The 18,294-nt window shown below is 46.8% G+C and overlaps 1 protein-coding gene across 2 annotated transcripts in view; it reads left to right on the forward strand.

Annotated features, from left to right (window-relative positions):
- The first annotated feature begins 884 nt into the window (after positions 1–884).
- camk2a (calcium/calmodulin-dependent protein kinase II alpha) overlaps positions 885–18,294 on the forward strand; it is a 39,087-nt gene continuing 21,677 nt past the window's right edge. For both annotated transcript variants that reach the window (XM_085290051.1, XM_085290052.1), the window contains exons 1-4: positions 885–1,209; positions 2,605–2,699; positions 11,817–11,876; positions 18,207–18,261. In XM_085290051.1, coding sequence (XP_085146177.1) covers positions 1,148–1,209; positions 2,605–2,699; positions 11,817–11,876; positions 18,207–18,261 — 272 coding nt within the window. In that variant the 5' untranslated portion in view covers positions 885–1,147. The remainder of the gene's footprint in view (positions 1,210–2,604; positions 2,700–11,816; positions 11,877–18,206; positions 18,262–18,294) is intronic.

Consider the following 18,294-nt stretch of genomic DNA (forward strand, 5'->3'; position numbering starts at 1 on the left):
TGGATGGACAAACAAAGTTTCAGCATCACAGACTCAAACAGCTGCTGCTGTCATCTTATTACACTTAAAGTTTACTTTGGAACCAGCCAATCAGAAACCACCATATGGTATCACATCTGTTCACTCATCAGCCCAGAGCTCCCAGTGCTGTGAGGGATGCTGGGTTGGTGTTTCGCCCACTCACAGCGTGTTCTCGGGGTTTGGAGACGAGCTCAGCCTGAACTCTGCTGACCAATCAGCTCTGCTTCAGTCCTGCTCTTCATCCCCAGAGAGAGGAGGAGGAGGCGAAGAGGCTCGAAAGGAGGAAGCCGAGCAGAAAAGATGAGTGACAGGAAGAAGGAAGCTCGTCCCAGCGGAGATAAACAAAGCTAAAAATAAAACTGGAGACCGGAGAAGTCGGCTCCTCCGACTGCTGGACTCAAACACAGACACTGATCGCTGTCAGTCATGATCAGCTGATTTATTATCAGCTGTTTCTGGAAATACCCTGGGATTCCCCCCCACCTCCGCAAGGGTACCCTGACCTCCTCACTGTGGTTGTCTTGTTCCCAGTACAAACTGGGTGCAAACCACTCTTCCTGTAGTAGGAAGCATGATGTAGTATAGCAGTGGCAGTATTTACAGTACTGTGTGTACTGCAGTACCACTGGCTGCAGTAGTATTATTAATAGTAGTATCACTGATATTTGCAGTTTAATCTGCAGTTTTTGGATCTCTCACTTTTTTACTTTATGCTCACAGCGAGGATGCAGTTACCATAGCGACTGTGTGTGTGTGTGTGTGTGTGTGTCCTGCGCTCTGATTGGCTGGCAGGGTTGTGGGCGGTCAGGGCGAGCCTCTCACAGCCTCCCTCTCTCTCTCGCAGCCTCAGATCGGCACAGAGAGACGAGAGGTGCAGCTCTTCCTCACTGCTCTCTCCATCATCCCTCCATCTTCCTCCTCCTCTTCCTCCTCCTCTACCTCCGTCCGCAGCCAAACTCTCTCTCTCTCTCTTTGCCACCTCTGCTTCTTCTTCTTTCTCTGCCTCCTCTTCTTCATCCCTCCGACACACTCAGACGGGTCTGACTCTTGGGCTTCATCACCATCATCATCATCCTCGGAGGAAGACGACAGGGAGCTCCCTGACCCCTCGCCCCACAGGGTCACCATGGCAACGGTCATCTGCACTCGTTTTACTGAAGAGTATCAGCTGTATGAGGAGCTGGGCAAGTGAGTGTGGTCGTCTTCATCCCCACGTTAAACAAAGCCTGCGAATCAGAAATGTTCAATAATCTGCTTTATATCAGGAATCAGAAGCCTTTAATCGTTTCATCGTTGTTCCACCGTCCTCTCACAAGTTGTTTGATTTGTTTTTAGCTCATGTGTCAAATAAAACTTTATTTAAAATGTTTTAAATATTTGATTTTTTCTTTATATTTTCTGCAGGATTTTCTAAGAGATTCACATTTAATGAGACAAATCTCATTATTATCATTATTATTGTTATTATTATTATTAAATAAGTTTCCTTATAATCAAAGTTGTCTTAGTAATGATTATTCTGATGATGTCACAGGTGGTGTACTGTGTTTATGTTTGGATATAATTGTAAACGGCAGTAACAGACGCAAAGATGCTGATAACGACTCGATCTGTCTGATGGTTTATTGATTATTGATCAAGCTGCTGATCAGTAAAGATGGCTGATGAAAGCAGAGAAAGATGGAGGGAGAAGTGTAACACCTTTCTGACCCCATCCCACTCACCGCCCACACACACACACACACACACACACACACACACACACACACACACACACACACTCTCACACACACTCTCACTCTCTCTCTCTCTCTCTCTCTCTCTCTCTCTCACACACACACACACACACACACACACACACACACACACACTCATGCACACACACTCTCACTCTCTCTCTCTCTCACACACACACACAGACACACACACACTCTCACACACTCTCACTCTCTCTCTCACACACACACAGACACACACATAATGCCAGGTCTCTTACATAATGTGATGGTGGGTGGCAGAATGCAGCTTTCATAAGAAACAGAAAGCTTTCTGCAGAAACTACAGCTTCACTTCCAGCCATAAAAGGATCGTCGTGAATAACTGTTCATCAGTGTTACTGTTATTGATCACTGATTGAGTTATAAAAACAGATCTTCAATCTCTCCCATAATGTATCTGGTCTTTCTTTAGAGATGAACAGATGTGGCTTTAAACCACAGACTGTATATAAAAGATGGAAGTTTGTGAAGCCTCCACCATTGGTGTCTCGTTTTTCCTCAGATCTGTGTATGCAGACTGAAAACCATGCTAGCTAGCATTAGCTGATGACATCACTCCACGCTGTACTCCTTATATGTTCACACCTGGAAACAAAAGGATGCAATTCCACCAAAAAGCAGTGGGTGACGTCTCAGGTCTCGTTATGACGATGGAGCCTGCCTCCTGTGGCCGTTAGAGGAACTGCATGTTTCCATGCTAGCTTCATGTTTCAGCCGTGCTTCACTTAAAGTGAAGGTCTCTCACTCTGAGAGGATGAGCTGTGTCCTTTATCTGCCTGATTGGTTCCTCCTGTCGTGTTTCCAGGGGAGCGTTCTCCGTTGTGCGGCGCTGCGTGAAGGTCCTGTCGGGTCAGGAGTACGCCGCCAAGATCATCAACACCAAGAAGCTGTCTGCCAGAGGTGAGGACAACTCTTGTTAAGACATGCTAACTCTCGTTAGCGACTGAATCAGAACACCAGACGTTTGAGCGCTCGACAGCGAGCTCTTAAACGTCTGTAGTGACGGCCGAACCCTCACCGACCTCCACGCTAACAGCCCTGCAGCTGTAGTTTGAATAGTCCTCATTCATCTGCTCGGCATTTTAGAGTTCACGACTCACACAGTCACACTGATCCATTGCTTTCTTACCAAGACGCCGACACGTCTGCAGACAGTCACTGAGCTGTGCTGAAACATTTTAAACCAGGACCTGCTCGCCTTCAAAGTAAAATCTGTGCTTTCTGAAGCCTGTGAAGCACAGCTTTTATTCTGAAAGCAGACAGTTGCATCCTTTAGTTTCACAGCTGCTTAGCAACTGGTTGCAGACAAGATGGCTTCACCGTAATCTGCATCAGTCTGTCAGAGACCGAAGCCGTCACCAAACCTCCAGCATCCACTCGCCAACCTGTCGGTGAATACCAATGTGTCTGTACTGGTCAGCAGTTACCAGGCAACAGCTAACTGGTCTGTAGCCCTGTGTGCCTGTGACGTTTGGAAAAGGCTGTTTGGGTGGACGACGTTGGCTGATTCATACAAACTGCCTGATCCCAACATAGAAGTACCACGCTAGCAGGCTAACATTAGCATGCGCTCTGTCAGGTAACGAGGTACAAACACCTGACGACTCTTCTTCAGTCCTCAGGTATCTGCGGTACAAACGGGCTCAGTACTGCAGGTGATTCTGTCACTTCACACAAACGCATCACCTTAAATCTGAGAAACAATAAGACGTGAAACACAATCTGATTGCTCCATCAGTGACACGTGACCGAGTTTAAAACGTGATGAAAAACACACCTGAGAAAGGTGCGATCAGCATCTTCCCACAAATGTATGCTGCAACCTGTTGTTTTACTCGAGTACTGAAGTTAAATCAGTACTTTAGCCTGTACCTGTACCTGAGTGAGGAACGTGTGACCTCGCTTAAATCCTGTGTGAAACCTCATCAGCTCTTAGTTTGTGTCACTGTGGGGTTTGTGTCGTTTGACTGGAGGACACCATTTCTAATGGCTAACTGGCGAGCCAGTGCTGCTCACTTGGTGCACAGACGTGGATTCAGTGGGCGTTTCCTGAGACGTCACATAGAAATCAGTCACAGACTGTCAGAGGCAGTCAGAGGAGGAGGAGTGAACATGCTACATCACCTGCATCGTGGCTGGCTGTAGCTCAGGTGGCAGAGCAGGTCAGCCACTAATCAGAAGGTTGGTGGTTCGATCCCAGGCTGCCTCCTGGCTGCACAGCAAATATCCTTGGGCAAGATGCTAACCCCATGTTTGCCTACTGGTGGTGGTCAGAGGGCCCGGTGGCGCCAGTGTCCGGCAGCCTCGCCTCTGTCAGTGCAGCGGTGGCTACGATGTAGCTGCCATCACCAGTGTGTGAATGACTGAATGTTGTGTAAAGCGCTGTACAAATACAGGCCATTTACCATCGTCACCTTGTTCTTTTTCATCATGACAGAAATCAGCTGTCAGTAAAGCTGCCTTCAGTGTAACGAGCAGCCATGCATACATATGTAGCGACACCTCCACCCAGCCTCCACCACAACCAAAGACCCTCTGAAGCAGTAAAGTCGTTGTGCGGCTAAAGTTTAAAATGTTTTTTACATTATTATTAACTTCCTGTGATGTCGAGCTTCACCTCAGGTTTAAAACCAACGTGAGGCCCAAACTTGGCCTCTGCTGACCAGGCCGGGTGAACGGGAGTGACATCACACACTGCTAGCTCATGAGCTAACACACGACTACAACTTCACAAGTTGGCCGTTGTGTCCATGTCACACATGCTCAGTGTTGTGCACAGAGACATATTAGGAGGTTGGGGTGTGATGAAGGATGATGATGTCACTTCCTGGTTGAAGCCCAGTAGGTTTAGGAGAGCTTGTAGTTTTAGATTTTAGCAGGAAGTCACAGACCATGTCTCTAACATATCACACACCTGAGCCACAGACTCAGGTGTGTGTGATCCAGGTGTGTGTGATCCAGGTGTGGCGTCTTGTGGACGAGCTCGGTCTGTGTGAAACCTTCATTGTTGTGACTGTTGTTCTTGTGATTATTTGTCTGAAGCAAACATTGAGCGTCTCCTCATGGCGAGCTGGTATTCATTGCTTTTAAGCCCATCCCACTTTGCATACCTAAATCACATGACCTGTGTGTCTGGATCTTGGTCACATGAGCGTGTTAGCGTGCGGGAGCTCAGACAGGTGTGTTTAATGACATCAGCATCATGTAAAGTTATGCGTTCATAAAACCACGGCGCTCATTTGGTTTTCTCGCTAACTTCCTGTTAGCGTGCTTGGTTGTGCTTTGGATGGAAACCTTCCTCCCCCTCCTCCCCCTCGTCTCCCACACGTTCCAACATGACGGCAAAGCTGAGAGAAACAGCGAAGCTGCATCTTTCTCTACATTCTGTTGATTTTTTTCACATCGCTATTCTGGTTTCAGATTTCCTTCGGTTGCTTAGCAACACCCTGCAAAGTTGACAAAGAAGTGTGTGTGTTCATCTCTCCATCTCTTTCCTTCAGTTGACTCTGCAGGACAAACTGCTGCTGAAGCGTCGCCGCGGTTACATAATGGGTGTCTCTGCAGGTGTTCGCTCACCTGCTGGGCGGAAACGTCCAATCAGATCTCTTTAATTTCAAACCAGCAGCACGCCATCGTCACACCGCCGTCATTCGCTCGCATCACTGTCACCTCAAACCTGCAACAGGAAACATGACATTAATGTAGGCTGTGAGTCAATCAAACTTTATTCGTACTGCATGCTGAACAGAGGTCACCTGAGGTCAGAGTCGTCACAGCTGAGTGACCACAGGAGTTATTAATGACGCGTGCACAGACCTCAAACCAGTCAAACCAGTCAAACCAGCACATACACATATATACATATAATAGAATTTAATACATATGGATGCAAAATAATTACTCACTGAAAAATAACAATAATAAAAAGTAAACACAAATACATTTTAAACATTCAGGTGTCGGTTCACTTTTATGGTAAAGATCCTCCAACAATACAGATCAGAAATTATATAAACAAGAATAAAATAATGAAATAAAATAATTATTAAAAATAAATCAGACAAAATAGTTTCAGGATAAATAAAAGTAAGATCTTAAAAAAGAGAAAAGAAATCAGAAAATAAACACAAAAGGATTGTTTAAAAATAGATTAGTTGTTTTAAATACAAACAGCAAAAAATATATTTAAAAATTAAAACCCTATAAAATAAAATTGTACAGATTCTGAAAACCACACTGTTGGCTCTAACAATCACTCATGATGATGAAGATGATTTCATTAAACAAGCTGTCTCGTCTCTGAGGTGGAGTCTCCTGCACATCGCCGCCGTCTCCTCCCACAGAGGCGGAGCTACCGCTCAGAGCTGCTGTCACAGCGTCCGTCCTTGTAACGTCCACCTAAACCGTGAACCCGTGCAGCACTCAGACCATCCACATCAGACTGGACCTGCGGCGAGGTCCAGTCTGATGTGCTAGCTGTGGACACGTCTGCCTCCTCTTCACTGTGTTGGAAGTCGATGATGCTCAAAGCTCCAAAACCTACATGTGAAAACCTCTCAGCAGAAACCATGACCGCATTGATCGATCCGCATTTGACTGCAACAGATGGGTCGCCTGCCAACGTCTACCTCAACGGTATCCAAATAGAGCAAGTCCAGCAGTTCAAATACCTGGACTCACTGATCGAGCAAAGGAAGGTTGGTTCCACGGCAGAGATCCACAGTCGAATAGGTCACGCAACTGCAGCAATCTCTAAAGTGGTGCTTGTGGAAGCGAACCAATATTTCCATCTCGACCAAAATCCGCCGTTTCCGGACGCTGATCCTCCCGATATTGCTCTATGGATCTGAAACGTGGACGGTGCTCAGAGCGGACCTCAACAAACTCGACGTTTTCCAGATGCGCTGCCTTCGACAGATATTACAAGTGTCACTTCGAGACCGCCTTCGAAACGAGGACATCTGATAGCGATGCGGCAACCAACCGCCAATTGAGGGGCGAATTCAGAAACGCTGATTGCGATGGTTTGGCCATGTGTGTCAAATGGATGCGAGCAGACTACCACATCAACTCCTCTGGCGTAAACAACCCACCCAGTGGAGAATCCACAGAACGGCACCAAAGAAAACATGGCTAAAACAGGTCAAAGATGACATCAGGGGCAGAATAAATCTCGACGAGGCCAGGACAATCGCCAACGATCGCCATGCATGGCAACGAGTTGTGAAGGAAATTCGACAACCATTGGCACCCACAGCAGCGTATGGGCTCAGGAATCGATGCACACCCAACACCAGCTAGGGGTCAAAGAGAAAGATGACCCCATCACTCTTCAGTTTCATGGAGGAACTATTTTCTCTCTAAAATCGACAAAGAGCAGCGGGCTGAATGTTGACTTCCTGTCATGCTGTCACAGCCATGATGCTTTCATGACGCTGCGGCGGACACGCGTGTGACCTCAGAAAATGTTGCTATCTTGTTAAAATGTTACTATTCAGCTCAGTTCAGTGATGTTTATATAGCAGCACAGCGACAGTCGCCTCCACGTGTTGTAAAGATCGACAATAATACACAAAACGTCGTATGAGCCGCTGTGAGCCAGCACAACGAAAAACTCCCTTTTAACAGGAAGAAACCTCCAGCAGAGCCAGGCTCAGGGAGGGGCGGGGCCATCTGCTGTGACCGGCTGGGAGTAAGTTGAGAAAATTTCATAACAGGCCCCTCCTACTTCCTGTCACTACTCTCTGTGGTTGCTCTGTTGCTGTGATTGGTTCTTAGGGTGGCTGCATGTTTCCATCCAATCCAATCAGTCACCGTGCTGTGACATTGTCACTGTGCTGTGGATGATGTCACTGTGCTGTGACGATGTCACTGTGCTGTGGATGATGTCACCGTGCTGTGACGATGTCACTGTGCTGTGGATGATGTCACTGTGCTGTGACGATGTCACTGTGCTGTGGATGATGTCACTGTGCTGTGGATGATGTCACCGTGCTGTGACGATGTCACTGTGCTGTGGATGATGTCACTGTGCTGTGGATGATGTCACCGTGCTGTGGATGATGTCACTGTGCTGTGGATGATGTCACTGTGCTGTGACGATGTCACCGTGCTGTGACATTGTCACTGTGCTGTGGATGATGTCACCGTGCTGTGACGATGTCACTGTGCTGTGGATGATGTCACTGTGCTGTGACATTGTCACTGTGCTGTGGATGATGTCACCGTGCTGTGACGATGTCACTGTGCTGTGGATGATGTCACTGTGCTGTGACGATGTCACCGTGCTGTGACATTGTCACTGTGCTGTGGATGATGTCACCGTGCTGTGACGATGTCACTGTGCTGTGGATGATGTCACTGTGCTGTGACATTGTCACTGTGCTGTGACGATGTCACCGTGCTGTGACATTGTCACTGTGCTGTGGATGATGTAGATCCACGGTTATGTCCCACAGTGAGCGGCTAATGAGCGGACATCGATCGCTCACAGACGTCCCGTTCACCCCACAGGAAACGGTCTCACTCAGGAACGCCTGACTGCTGAGCTCAGGGTGCGGCGATGCTGAGTCAAAGGGTGGAGCTGGGTCTGAGTCAGAGAATATAAAGAATAAAAACAGCAGAAGAAGAAACCGCATTTGATTCTGTATGAACACGTTTGATCATCAGACTGTGAGTCAAGCACCGTCTGATCCCAGCACAGTCAAAGCAGAGCTGTGTGTGTGTGTGTGTGTGTGTGTCTGTGTGTGTGTGTGTGTGTGTGTGTGTGTCTGTGTGTGTGTGTGTGTGTGTGTGTGTGTGTGTGTGTGTGTGTGTGTGTGTGTGAGTTTGTTTGCTATTTCTTCCTCTGAAGTTTGCTGACAGGAAGTGCGACGTTCAGCTCTGCAGGATGCTTTGATTGGGGGATTCCTGGTGGTGCTTGCTCTGGTGTGTGTGTGTGTGTGTGTGTGTGTGTGTGTGTGTGTGTGTGTGTGTGTGTGTCTGTGTGTCTGTGTGTGTGTGTGTGTGTGTGTGTCTGTGTGTGTCTGTGTGTGTGTGTGTGTGTGTGTGTGTGTGTGTGTGTGTGCCTGTCATGCTGCCAGTCTTTGGAGCTTCAGAGCTGCTGCTCGGTTGGACGCCTTCCTCGGCAGCGTCGTGTTGGCTGCCGGACACTCGTGATCTCGCCGCGCTGCTTCTGTTGGTTCAGCCGCGCCGAGTGTCGGCCGGTCGGGATCAGTCGCCGGTGGGCTGAACCGCCTGGGGAGGTCACAGTGAGTTTCACGGGAGCTGAAGCTGACTTCAGAGTCCCAAACAATCAATACTCCATTTATGCCGGATAACTTCTCGTGTGATCATCGCGGCGCCACGGCTAATGGCTTCCACCCAGCACATTATTATCTAATTAAAGAGTTACTGGAAGGGAACCAGCTGCTTCTCTCGCTGCTCGCACTAAAGGAGTTTCTGGTGGTTTTTAAATGGCCTTTAATGTCCACTTGATGCACTCAGCTGCAGGAAAAACACAGAAGGAGAAACTTTAATTGATTCCAAACCAACAGCAGCTCAAACTAACCTCCTGATGTCACGTTTGTAGCTCGAGAGCTGCAAATAAACCTCGATGGTGCACACGGGGCTAGGGCTGTGCGATATGACCACAATCTCATATCCCGATATAAGACATCTATCGTCCTGACAACGATATAAATCACAAAAATGTAACGTTTTCTATAAATTCTGTGAATCTCGGGCAGCTCGACTTGCGTGACGTGTTTGCAGCTGGGCGTCGTTTACCTGGAGTCGAGTGTTTTAACGATGCATGAAACGATACATTTTTAGACATGTAACGGCCGCCGTTTCTTTCAAAGTTTGAGTCTAGGGTTTATTTTTCAGTACCTGACGGCTCTTTTTTGCTTCTCATCCCTAAACTCTCTGCATTCCCGTGATTCAGTTTATTTTATAAAGTCTCAAGAGGATCCTGAGACTTTATTGTGAAAGGTTTACGTGGAAAACAAACAAGCGGACAGCAGAGCCACGCGATGCTGTTACCATTGTTGTTACTAACGACAACGCATAAAAACAGGCGCTTGTCCGTCCGTAGTGTGGTTATATCAAATATAAGAGAAAGAGAGACCTTTAAGAAATTAATAATAACTACAGTGACACCAGAACCATGAAAAATATTGCTGTAAACAGTTTATTTTGCGACACCACGAAACAAACGATAGCGTGATAGGAAACGATAAATGTTTTTATATCGTCATCCGATATATATCGTTATATCGAACAGCCCTACACGAGGCGTGGACTCAGTGACAGTGAAGATCCACAGTGCAGTTTGTTGGTCCTCACCTGTGGGCGTGGACCACCTGTGGGCGTGGACCACCAGTTCATGGGTCACACAGGATCATGATTGGTTCAGACCAGTGAGCTCACGACGAGTGAAGGGTCTGCATCCCAGCAGGATGTGATTTCTAACACAGTTATTGTTCTTCTTATCTGATCGATGAGCCTGAGCCGCCTGAGCTCAGTTCTTCTGCATCCCTTCAGCCTGCTGGGACGCTGAGCCTCACAGCTCAAACACACAAACCTTCACCTGTTTTTGCCTTTTTGGATCCAAACTGCTGTTTTAAATGTTTCGCTACATCTACTAATACGCTTAGTTTTCTATGTTCGCTCCTGTGTCATCATGCCGCCATGAAAACAAAGCAAACAGCTGTTTACTGAAACCTGGAGAACTTCATGACCTCACAAAGACCCGAGCTGGACCCTCTGGTGATCTGGTTCTGGCCGCTGTGCTGCATGTTTGACACTGAGTTAATATTCGTTTGTTCACTTTAGATGTTCAAAACCACCTTTGAGCTTCTGCACAGGTGTAGTTCTACAGCAGGTGGTGTAACATCTCCTCTCACTCTGTGAACAGCTTTGAAAGCAGCTTTAAACCTGTGTTTGACTCGTTTCAGTGTTTAATAAGATAAAAGGTCACATTGGTGATGGTTCAAGCTTTTTTCATCTTCTGAAGTTAGAAAAACAAACGTCTGTTTAAGGACTAAAACACAAAAACAACAGAACAGCAAATCTCTGAGGTCACATTCACTGTCTTCACAGTCTAATATTTTAATATCAGCACAGCAGGTAATGGGATTACTCTGTCCCTTTGAGATCAAGGTGCTCCATACAATCACAAGAACATGGATTTTACTGTAATATCAACAATATATCTGAATATATCATTAGCATCATGTGACCATGTTATTGGTCACATGATGGGTCACCTTTATTTCCATCGTCATCATTACTATGAACTCGGCTAATGCTGGGCTGTGTGCAGGCGTCTGCTGCAGAAACCAAAAAGCTTCCAGCATCAAAGCTGCGCACAGTTGATAAAGATGAGGAGCAACAAACAGCTCTCCCATTATTCCCAGCAGCCACACGCCTGATTTAAGCCCCAACACTGCACTGACTCACCTTTGGAGCCTCAGACAGACTTTACAGGAAGTTTTCAGGAGGTCAGAGGAGGTTTTAAGCAGGGAAATAAAGTGGAAAATAAAACTTTGACTTAAAACCATCCTGATCTGTCATTACCAGACAAAGTCCCACTGATGCAGAGGTGTCTTTGGTCCCACCTCACGGCGCTCAGGCCTGAAACCGACCTCGTTCTTTGTCAGCAGAGCTGTGTGTGAGCAGCTCCTGCCTCGGTGGAGTCTGGATGTGCACACAGATATCTCTGCATCGCTGTGACACTGACGCTCAGATCAAACCTCAGGCAGCAAAAGCCTGATTCTCCTGTTTCTGAGTGCCTCAGTGAGCGTTTATCCGGGATGAAGATCAGAGATAACGAAACTATCACTGTCACATTGATGCTTCATGAGTGTGAGCTCTGATTGGACTGATTTCCTGTTGTCTGTGAAACACCTGCGATCACGTCACAGTGTGAAAACCGACAACAGGTCTGATTGCTGACTCTCCTGATCAATAACAAGGTCAGGAGGGAGATCCCCGATCGATGCCTCTGATCAGTAATCTCTGTGTTTGTGTTGTCAGATCATCAGAAGTTGGACCGTGAAGCTCGAATCTGTCGACTACTGAAACACCCCAACATCGGTGAGTAATACTGCATGTACTGCATGTACTGCATGTACTAACACTGCTGTATGTACCTCGGCTGCTAACGGTGAGGGTGATGAAGGCGGTGAAATCACAGAGCAGTCGTTCTCAGAGTGGAGGCGACAGACGAGGACGCGGAGAGGTTTCCCTCCAACACGCTGATCTCTGAGCAGCTGGAAGGAAAACCTGCACCGTGTACTGGAGACAGCACGCAGTACGAGTACTGTGATACTGAGAGCCGCCTTCGTCAGTAACGTAGGGACTGTCTTCTGTACAATCAGGTTTGAATCGCATCGAAGGGTTGATCAATAACCACGAGTCCCATGCACAGAGTTGGAGAATGGTGCAATCATTGTAAGAGGGTGACAGATGTTCCCTCAGAGATGGGCTTAGGTCGCTCTTACCTCTGAATGACTGAGAGTCTTCCTCGAGGCTGTTAGAGATCTTGTATGAATAGATTGTGAGAGTTTCGTGAGGCTTTGAACGTAATGGCGTTGTGGAAAAGCTCCGCCTCCCCAAATTACAGCTAACGGCTTCTTCACCCTGACCTCAGGAACAGCCGCCTCGTCCTCCAGGACGGGTTTCTGCATAGCATCAGCATAGCAGTGTAAATGTATGCTATGTCTTCTAATGATGCTGCCTAAGGGAAGCATGTATAATGTAAACAGAATTGGTCCTAGCACTGAACCCTGTGGAACTCCATAATTAACCTCAGTGTGTGAAGAGGACTCTCCATTTACATGCACAAACTGGAGTCTATTAGATAGATATGATACAAACCACTGCAGCACAGTACCTGTAATACCTACAGCATGTTCTAATCGCTCTAATAGGATATTATGGTCGACAGTATCGAACGCTGCACTGAGGTCTAGCAGGACAAGCACAGAGATGAGTCCACTGTCAGAGGCCATAAGAAGATCATTTGTAACCTTCACTAAAGCTGTTTCTGTGCTGTGATGAGCTCTGAAACCTGACTGAAACTCTTCAAATAAGCCTCTGCAGATGATCTGTTAGCTGTTTGACAACTACTCTTTCAAGGATGTTTGATATGAAAGGAAGGTTGGAGATTGGCCTATAATTAGCTAAGACTGCTGGGTCTAGAGATGCTTTTTGAGTAAAGGTTTAACTACAGCCAGCTTGAAGGCCTGTGGTACATAGCCGATCATTAGAGATAGGTTGATCATATTTAAGATCGAAGCATTAATTAATGGCAGGACTTCTTTGAGCAGTTTTGTAGGAATGGGGTCTAAAAGACACGTTGATGGTTTGGAGGAAGTAATTATTGAAGTTAACTCAGAAAGATCAATTAGAGAAAAAGAGTCTAACTTAACATCAATGGTACTAAGAGTAGCTGTAGATAATATTACATCTGTGGGATGATTATTGGTAATTTTTTCTCTAATGATAAAAATTTTATTAGTGAAGAAGTTCATGAAGTCATTACCAGTGTTGGGACTAACGCGTTATTAAGTAACGCGTTACAGTAACTACGTTATTATTGTGGTAACGAGCACGGTAACTAGTTATTATGCCAAAATCAGGAACGCGTTAGTCGTTACTGGGATTTAGATAGGGTCGTTACTCGTTACTTCGTGTGGTGGCTATCGCGGAGTTTCCACAGATTCAGTAACATTAGCAAGTGGTGGAGGCCAGCAGGTGGATGAAGGAAAAGGGACACAGAAGGAAAAGAGACCCGAGGCGGCCGCCGGTCCGAGTGTGAACTGAACTTCAGGTAAGAAGTTATAACCTGCAGTCCGTCTGGGTCAGATATGAACCAAGTTTAGGTGGAGTTTATTTTCGTTGTGCTGACTTTTTCCGTACTGCGTGCTAGCTAGCATGACGGAGTTTCTATACAGCTGGGTGGTGCTATGATGTTAATGATGTTGAACTTTATTTTGTTCATAAGTTATTAGAGTTGCCAACCGTCCCGTCTGGTATTCAGAGAAAATATTACGCGTTTGTTATTGAGGTGAAAAGGAACAGTTTGTCCCGTAATTCAGCTACAATGAAAAAGACACAAAGCTGCAGTTATTCTGTGTTTACGCTGCACAGCTGCCTCTTCTTCTCTCATCCTCCCCCCTCTCTCTCCTGTTTCTACTTCAATCATGAAACTGATCAATGATCAGCTGATCGGCTCTCTTGTTTGTTGATCGCCCACTTTGCGCCAGAAAGAGGAAACCAGCGGATGTCGCGCTAAACAACAGCAGCACGTTTAAGCTTGAGCAGCTGTTGTTAGAATGTATTTAATATTAATTTACCCTTCATTCTAATTTGTGTTGTACAGTTATTTCATTTTTAACCTTAATTTATATTTTATTCCTTCCTAGTTAAATTTACCCTTTTTAATTTTTCATATTTATTTCCTATCTTATTCATAGCCTTTTCCTTTTTTTGTTTTCTTTAGGTCACGAGCAGTTGTCCAAGCATTTCACTACATATCGTACTGTGTATGACTGTGTACGTGACAAATAAAATTTGAATTTGAATTTGAATTTCTAGTATCAGCTGATGTTTGCTGGAGCCACAGCTGTAAAGCTGCTGGTCATGATATCAGTTTGGATATGTGGTGAGAGGGAAACATGAAGATGAAACCAGGAGATGTCCTTACTGGATCATCAGAGCTGAACAGGTGATGGAGAAACAGGTTTACCTTTTAGGTGACATGAATGAGTTGAAGTTATGAACTGTTTCTGAGAGACAAATAACACCAGGATGTTTTTCTATGTAGCTGACAGCTGGTAACTGTGCAGGGGCGGGTCTAGCAAAGTGTTGCCAGGGGGGCAGGTAGGGCATTAACAGGGAGAGGGGGCACAAAGAAATACTTTTCTTTCTTATTCTCATTTAAAATGTCGAGCTTTTAAAAAATAATTATCTGAATCTTACAACAAACGATTGATAGATTGATGCATATATACCATCAGAACAGTGAACATCACTGTCACAGCAGTGTTTGTTTTCATTCAAAGGCTCTAGTCAAAATGCCCGGGCCAATTTTCTGTCCCAGTCCAGCCCTGTATGCAGCTCATCTGCAGTCTGGTGTTACCTACATCTTCCTATTCAGAAGGCAGAATTTCTGAGTTCTGAGTACAATCGAAAGCACCACGACTGCAGTTTTTGTGTTGGATGTAAAAGGCGCACATGACGCTGTGACGTAGGCTAGAATCATGGCAGCAGTCAATGACGGTCCAGGCGTGGGATTTCTCTCGTGGAAATATGCACATTATCTTTTCCTTTCTATTGGTAGGTGGCACAGTGCACTGTGGCAAGTAAGCAAGCTAGAAGACTGCAAAGTTATGGAAGCAACACATTAACAAGAGAATTCTGAGTAAAACCAAAGTTACTTTCCCTAGTAACTAGTTACTTTGAAAGTAACGAGTACCTTGAAGTAACTGAGTTACTTTTGAGAGAAGTAACTAGTAATGTAACTAAGTTACTATTTTAAAGTAACTTACCCAACACTGGTCATTACTAGTTAACGTTAAAGGGATGGTTGGCTCAACAGAGCTCTGACTGTTTGTCAGCCTGGCTACAGAGCTGAAGAGAAACCTGGGGTTGTTCTTATTGTCTTCACTCAGTGATGAATAGTAAGATGTTCTGGCTTGACTGACGTGAAATCCATGATCCTGATCCTCCACACTGATACTGGCTCACTTCTGCTGGGCTCAGACAAACACGTCTTTGTGGAGCTCTCCCAACGAAACACATGACTCCAGTGTTGTTGTTCTGAAATCGATCAGCACGCTGGAGCCTGAGCTCGTACGATGGCAGCAAAGATGGATGTCTGTGGTAAACGTAACCACGGGCCTAATGCTTCAGTCTCTGAACGGCCCCCTGCTGAGCAACAGCGCCCCCTGTAGGACAGGACGTCCAGAGAGTCGCAGTTCTACATTATATTAGGAAATCTCTGACTGCACCTATCCGGAAGCTACATCCATAGTTTATGAACGATCATTATGTTTGATCTGTGATGTCATTAGTGGGCGTGTCCTTAGTGTAATATCTGTGTTTTATTAGTGCTGAGAGTCTGCTCTGTGCACCGAGGCAGCAATGTGAAAACCCTGTGGCTGTGCAGCAGGATGCCGGCGCTGCCTCTGAGCCCGCAGCTCGACTTAATGAGTGTTCATCAGATCATGTGTGAGCCGCCTCTCCTGGTAATGACGTTACAGCGAGCAGCGAGCCTTCTGCAACATGAGGAGCTCCGTCTGACGGCTGCCTGCTGTCAGGCACGCACAGGGGGCTTCACGCGTCCTCAGATCAGCCCGTGGACAGCTTAATGAGTGTGTGGGAAACGCCTCAGAGCTCAAACCACTTAAACGCAAACTGATCTGTGTGTGGCCGCCACTTCCTGTGAATAATTCAGAATAAAAGCCCAGCAGGAGGCGCCGCTGCTGTGGGCGGGTCCAGTCTGAGCGCAGAGCACAGACCCTCACACCGAAACCTCCAAAAAACAAACTGTGTGCTCGATGGAGTCCAAACAAACTCACCGCCGTCAGTCAGATGTTCAAATATGACCTCGCGTGGACCCAGCCGGCCAATCGGCAGCCTGCAGCTGAACAGAGCGGCCAATCATTGCCTTGTGTGGGCAGGCGATGCTCTACAGATACTGAGGAGTGTTACGTAACCCTGAGTGTGTGTGTGTGGTGTTGCTAGGCAACAGAGTCCATAGGTGAAGGAATCAAAACCATCTATCCTCCTACACACACACACACACACACACACACACACACACACACACACACACACACACACACACACACACAGTACCTGTGTGAAAGCACTCAGAAAGAAATAATCAGGTTTTCTCTCAAAGCACTCCTACACAGTACAGCAGCGGGATTTAGTGTGTGTGTGTGTGTGTGTGTGTGTGTGTGAGTGTGTGTGTGTGTGTGTGTGTGTGTGTGTGTGTGTGTGGGCAGCAGCCTCTCTCTCCTCAGCTATAATACTTCCTATTAAACAATATAAGCGGAGAGCAGAAACAGACGCCTTCAGTCGGGCTCAGAGACGTCATCCAACAAGTTTCTCAAACTGCGAGGAGCCCGTCACAGGAAGGACCTGATTAACTGTGACACGCCGTTTAAGAAACTCCATGTTTGATTTTCCAGAACAGAAATCTGAACGTTCGCTCTGTGAATTCAGGATGAAACGTCTTCTCGCACATCACTGCATAAATCACTAAAACCAGAACAACTGTCCGGATGTAAATCATCAGGTATCAGTTTAAACTGGACCTCTTCTGCTTCTCCTCACTTCCTGTCACATGACCCCTGCCCCTGTGCTGGATTTTCATATTAAACATGAAGCTGGCGATCGTGGCTCAAGAGTTGGGAGTTTGTCTTGTAATCGGAAGGTTGCCGGTTCGAGCCCCGGCTCCGACAGTCTCGGTGTTGTGTCCTTGGGAAAGACACTTCACCCGTTGCCTGGTGGTGGTCAGAGGGCCCGGTGGCGCCAGTGTCCGGCAGCCTCGCCTCTGTCAGTGCGCCCCAGGGCAGCTGTGGCTACAATGTAGCTGCCATCACCAGTGTGTGGATGGGTGTAAAGCGCTCTGGGGTCCTTGGGGACGAGTAAAGCGCTATACAGATACAGGCCATTTACCAGGTTTATATGAATGGTCTTGGTGTATGTGCAGTGATCCCTGTGAGCCCACAGCTCAGGCTGTTCAGGAATATTCAGTATCACAGCTTTATAGAAGCTCCGCCCACCCGCTCAGCCAATCAAAAGTAAGAGGGGAGGAGCTTAAACTTATTGTTTTAGACTGAGGATGAACTGAGTCTGAGTGTCAGACAAAGAAGTCTTATTCTGATCTGTGAGTCATGCAGAGCTGCTCTGAGAGTCGCCTGTGAGGACGGGTCGGTTTAAATGTGGCAGAAGAAACCAGCATGGCTGATTCGCCCTTAGCCCCGCCCAGCTTGGACGGCACACTCACTGACACATTACTAACAGCCACAGTCGGTGTTCAGCCTTAATCTTCAGCAGTTTCCTGTATGTATCTGCAGCCTTTCTAACATACAGCAGGGGGCGCCTCCTCTGCCCTGATTGGATGCAGTGTATGAGGAAATAAGCGTCCTGGTCAGCTGATCGGTGAGTTCAGTGAGGTGACAAGTTTGTGGTCTGATTGGATAAAACAGGAAGTTCATTTTGGAGATGCTGGTCAGAGTCACAGCAGAGCAGGAAGCAGGAAGGCTTAAGGGTGGCAGAGGGAGAACCAATGACTGTGACCTCTGACCTCGGCCAGCAGCTGCGTGGCGAGCAGCTGCGTGTGCGCTCTGTGGGGTTGACGTGGTGTAACGGGAAAATAAAATGTCTGCTTTCCTTTCTGTCTTCCAGTTCGGCTGCATGACAGCATCTCGGAGGAGGGGCATCATTACCTCATCTTCGACCTGTGAGTGTCTCCTCACGCTGTTTGTGACACACC

The sequence above is a fragment of the Mchenga conophoros genome, linkage group LG10, assembly GCF_057382185.1.
Source record: "Mchenga conophoros isolate Kocher_MC1m ecotype Shallow Benthic linkage group LG10, M_conophoros_male_GT1.1, whole genome shotgun sequence".
Taxonomy (NCBI): domain Eukaryota; kingdom Metazoa; phylum Chordata; class Actinopteri; order Cichliformes; family Cichlidae; genus Mchenga; species Mchenga conophoros.